Source organism: Cryptomeria japonica, chromosome 2 (genome assembly GCF_030272615.1).
Source record: "Cryptomeria japonica chromosome 2, Sugi_1.0, whole genome shotgun sequence".
NCBI lineage: Eukaryota > Viridiplantae > Streptophyta > Pinopsida > Cupressales > Cupressaceae > Cryptomeria > Cryptomeria japonica.
Window position 1 is genome coordinate 625,643,437 of NC_081406.1, and position 5,148 is coordinate 625,648,584.

A 5,148-nucleotide genomic window follows, 5' to 3' on the forward strand; every position below is an offset into this window, starting at 1 on the left:
CAGGAATTTTGTTTGATGGTAATTTATCTCATTCTATGCTTAGTATCCCCTGGATCACCTTTAGCACTAGTATAAGTGAGGTAGAGTGAAGGTAGGTTTGTCCCTTGAGGTTCATCACCTTGAGGGTGACAAATCCCATCCTCTACAGGTAGATATAGATCAAATGGATAGAAAATAATTAAGTCCCATACCCTAAAGCAGAAAATAATATGAAAAAGATTTTTAGGTTTGACATGAACTCACATGAAAGCAATAAGAACAAATATTTAAGAAATAAAATTAACAAGGAAACCGTAATGACTTAATAAAAGTAGGTAGGGAATGAGGCAAATAGAGATCACTAAATAAAAGTCCAAACCTTTATAGAGGTAAACTCACAGCACAAAAACAAAGGTGGGTACAAACTCTAATCAAATTTCAAGTAAAATGTATGCAATAAAATAAATAAGTTCAAAATCTTAATATAGAAGGTAGAAAACCCTAAGCCGAACTCCTAAAGAGTGTGAGAATATTGGGTTCACAAAAATGTAAAGAAATAAAAGAGTTTATTTACTAAAATGTAAGATTAAGTAACATGGAAAGCAATACACTTCAATTGAGCTAATTCAAAGTTGTTATATAGATCATGTGACGAATTTTGGAAAACTAGAAAAAGAAGAAGAAACACTTAGTTTTTTTCAATAGTTCTAATTTTTATCATGAATTTAAAATTGCTTATTCTTATATTTTTTGGTAGAAGAATGTCAAAACTTGAATTGGGTCTTTCAAATTTTTTTGTTAGGTTCATTTTAGACCACAAAGTCCTAGATAAAAATTTATTGAGAAATTGACTGATGTTTTGTAAAATAGATCATCTAAATTGTGTAGAAGTTAAATGGTAATTTGTGGGGGTATGCATCTATAAAGAAAGGCTTCACCTTGATGTTTAAATTAAAATAAAGACAAACAATGCTGATAAACACTTTTTTGAAGCTTTCTAAGCAATGGTCTTATTCACCTCAACCAAAACCCTAGACAAACCTATTTAACATATTTTAAACTACGATTGAAGAAAACAAGCAATCGTGCAATATGGTCATTCTTTGCAAGTATGTAGATATTGACATAGGTATGAATGTTCATACATGAGCTCCTTGAATTATCATGCAAATGTGGAATAATGTTTGATGTGTTAAATTGAATTAAGGTTTGTTCTATAAATCACCCTATGATATGATTTAGAATATTTCATACTTTTAAGTATGAACACATCAACTAATTAGAGGGGGACAACATGAAGTCAATTTAGCTTTAAAAAGTAAAACCAATTTCATGCCATAGAGTTTCACTTGGTTTATTTTTACATCTAAATTTTAAACTAGGTAAATAAATAAATAAATAAATAAATTAAGAATTAAAACCAACCACTAAAAATATGTAGAAACAAAATCATAATATCTTTATAAAATATAACAATTCTTAATATGAAAATACATCATTAGGATAAATGACTTGATAGTTGGCCATGTACCAATAAATGCTCAACTCTTTCACACCTTACCTCCCAATTACTATGTTTTTAGATAACTAATACATGATTATTTAAATGCCACTAAAATATTCCACATGTATCAATACTTGTTCACTTATGTATCCAATAGTTAACCATCAAATATTTAATTAGAGGAGCTATGCAACTTTTTTGGTGATCATAATGCACAATGGGCATTTTTGCATAGGTATAAGAAGAAACGTTCATTAAAGGAATATGGATTAGAGCAATTTTGCAATTTTTTTGGTGGTTGTAACACATGATTATTGGAATGTCTATGAATAGGTATGACTTTTGTTTATACAACATATAGGATGTATCTTTGACCGTATTTATTAAATAACTAAAAATAAAATACAATGAATTTTTTATTTTTAATTAATTAAAAATCACAGTGAAAGATGCGTCCTATATGTTATATAGACATCTGCATTGGTATGGGGCATATTCTACTTGACCACTTTTTGACCTTTATGCAAATAATCACATTCATCTTAAATATTTTGAAATTGAAACATTATCTTTGAACTTTTTAATCAAATACAAAGAAACACAATAAGAATTTCTCCAAATCCCACATACCATTTAAAAACTTGAGATGCACAAAATCAGAATAGATGACTATTGGACTCTTTCCCCTATACCCTAATTATATATAAAAAACTTAAGTCTCCGAAATGGAAATGGTAATGTGCAAGGCAAGCAATTTACTCCATTACAATTGAAAAGGGAAGGGAAATGAAGTATTTGTTATCTTGCCGCATATAGTTGCAGAGAAGCCACATCACCCACATGAGGCGTAAGGCTGCAATTGGCCAAATAGGGAGGGTGGCGGCCGGGACAAAGGATCACTGCCTATATTCCCGCTGCTACTCTTATCCATAAGAAGAGAACTTACACACAGCTGAGTTATACATTCATCAAAATCCCCTTAACAATCCAGAGCAGACAAGGATTTTGAAGAGTTTTGTAAGAGGGTAATGCATTCACTGCAGGAGAGCAAAAAAAAGTGGTCTCAGTGAGGATGCTCCCACGGGTTCTCATCGTCTCCAGAAGAAGCATTCGTAAGAACAAATTCATTAACTTCGTAGGTATGGGAAACCTCCCACTCATCTCTTTTGTTTTCTATTTATGTCTACGTAGTTGCAGAAAATAATGTATCCCATAAGTTTGTTCGCCATTAATAGGCTTTCTTTACTTGTTTTTGAGATGCCATATAAATTCAAATTGCAATTGTTCTTCATGATGACAGTCATGGTGAGAATGCCTATATTTTTAGATGGGTTTTGTTGTTCGCATTCCCTGGTTGTTTTGGTTTTCAAATAAATTTTAAAAACAAGTGTGATGGTCTGGTCTTTGAGACTATGATTTTTCTTGACGATTATCTTCATTTGCATTGAATGAGCATTATGAGAGGATTTCTTTTCAGAGCATAGATTTATTCTCTATGGATCGTATCTTGTATCTGACAAGTCCAATCTGTTTCCAGAAAGCTGACGTCAATGCCAAAGATTTTGTCCAACAAGTTATTTTCGTTTTTGGGAAACTTGGATTAATTTCTAACTAAGTTTTAATTTGCTTAAGGTGAAAATGGAAATAATTGATCTACCTATCATGTTTATGGAATAAATTGTGTGAGTGTCTTTTATAAAGTTTTCTGTCAGGATAAATAGAAACTGGTGATGTGATCCAAAAACCGTAATGAAAATACTATCCAAACTGAACGTCTATATTTGTTCAGGAGAGTACCACTTAGATTTGATAGCCAACAATGGGGCAGTTCCAGTTATTGTTCCAAGAATCTCACCCATACAGCAGATGCTAGATGGCTTTGAGCCTTTTCATGGAGTTCTTCTTTGTGAAGGGGAGGACGTTGACCCTTCCCTCTACCAGAATGAGAATTGTTTATCCCATGATGAACTGGACGAAATAAGGAAATTGCACAGCAGTGATACTGCCATTGACAGAGCAAAGGATTCCATTGAATTGCAGCTTGTCCAGCGCTGTCTGGAAAGGAACATACCTTATTTGGGTATATGTAGAGGATCTCAGCTCCTCAATGTAGCTTGTGGGGGAACCCTATATCAGGTAATGCAATCTAATTTCTTTGATTTCAGGTCTATACAATAGACCAGATGGGTAGTTATAATTGTGTATTGGATTCTTAAAAAAATGCATGCTGCACTGCAGGATATAGAGAAAGAGGTGTCTGAAAAATCAGGCTTTGATATTAAGCACATAAACTATGATAATTATGATGGGTATAGGCACCCTATCAAAGTGGTAGAAGATACTCCACTTCACTTCTGGTTTCAAGATTCATTACAAGGAGCCAATATGGAGATTATGGTTAATAGTTATCATCATCAGGTATATCATGTGCCTCAATGGCTTTTATTCAACAATATATTGAATTATATTCCACTACCCACTCAGATTTGTTATGTGATTTCTAGGGCATAAAGAGATTGGCAGAGAGATTCAGGCCAATGGCATATGCCCCAGATGGTTTGATTGAAGCATTTTATGACCCAAATGCATACAATCCAGAGGAAGGCAAATTCATTATGGGCCTGCAATTCCACCCCGAAAGAATGCGTCATGATGGCGAATATTGCACAGAGAATGTTTTTGATTATCCAGGATGCCCGAGGATCTATGAGGTAATTCACTGTTTAAGCTCTTTTCATTTGTTAAAGTTGTGATTTTTTCTGAAAAGACAATAAAACTTTCCCTAAATCTCATAATTCACTAATCTCTGAGGTGTGTTTTTCACAAGTGTTTGCTTGTTTTCCTCAGGAATTTGTAAAAGCTGTGATTGCGTATCAAGGCAAGAGAATAGTGAAGAGTTATTCTCTATCCAAGCTGATATAAGAAGATCATACCAATATGAATATAGATTCTGTTGAATTTTATCAGATGATGGTTGACATTGGATCACAGGCGTTGGAGGAAAAGCTACTTCAATCAACCCACTTACCTTAGCCTTCAAATATGGTTGACTGTGATTGTAAATACATATCGTGAATGTTTCCTATTGAATTATATCACCTCTTTCCAACATATTTTCAAGCACATCTTTCGATTCAATTCTGAAAACTTCAGTTTTCTCTGCTTTACATTTATCGACTTAAAAATTTAAAATTTAATATTTGCTCACAGATATCACGAATTATGATGGTTTAAATCACACACTAAGTTTTAACTCTTAAGTTTAAAAGTGTTAAACGACTAAGCTTTGATTTTTAAGTTTAAAAGTGTTAAACGCTAAGAATTGACTGACATTCTCTAGGCTTAAAAGATTGGCCGAAAGAATCCTACGGTTCAACAATTTCAAAATTTTCAACACAATGAGACTAATCTTAAGCCAATGAGTTGTGATGGAAATGATCTTACTAATCTTGATTTTATATGACTGATGGGCTATTATTGTTAACTTCATTTGAGACCAAAAAAAGGAAATATTTGTTGAACAAAGGTATTGTTTTCATTTCATTAACTCTTATCAACTATGGTTTGAACCCCACCCATTAAGTAAATATAATTATTTTTTTATAACTTTATTAATATTAAAAGGTATTTTATAGGGTAAAGTGTAATGGTATGAATGTTTAATA

General features: G+C 32.6%; 1 protein-coding gene across 1 annotated transcript; it reads left to right on the forward strand.

The window, feature by feature from the left end:
* The first annotated feature begins 1,071 nt into the window (after positions 1-1,071).
* Positions 1,072-4,405, forward strand: LOC131078700 (putative glutamine amidotransferase GAT1_2.1). The gene is made up of 6 exons (XM_058016471.2): positions 1,072-1,108; positions 2,527-2,622; positions 3,273-3,619; positions 3,722-3,901; positions 3,988-4,194; positions 4,331-4,405. Exons 1-6 carry the CDS (start codon positions 1,072-1,074, stop codon positions 4,403-4,405), a joined length of 942 nt encoding a protein of 313 aa, XP_057872454.2.
* Positions 4,406-5,148: the final 743 nt, after the last annotated feature.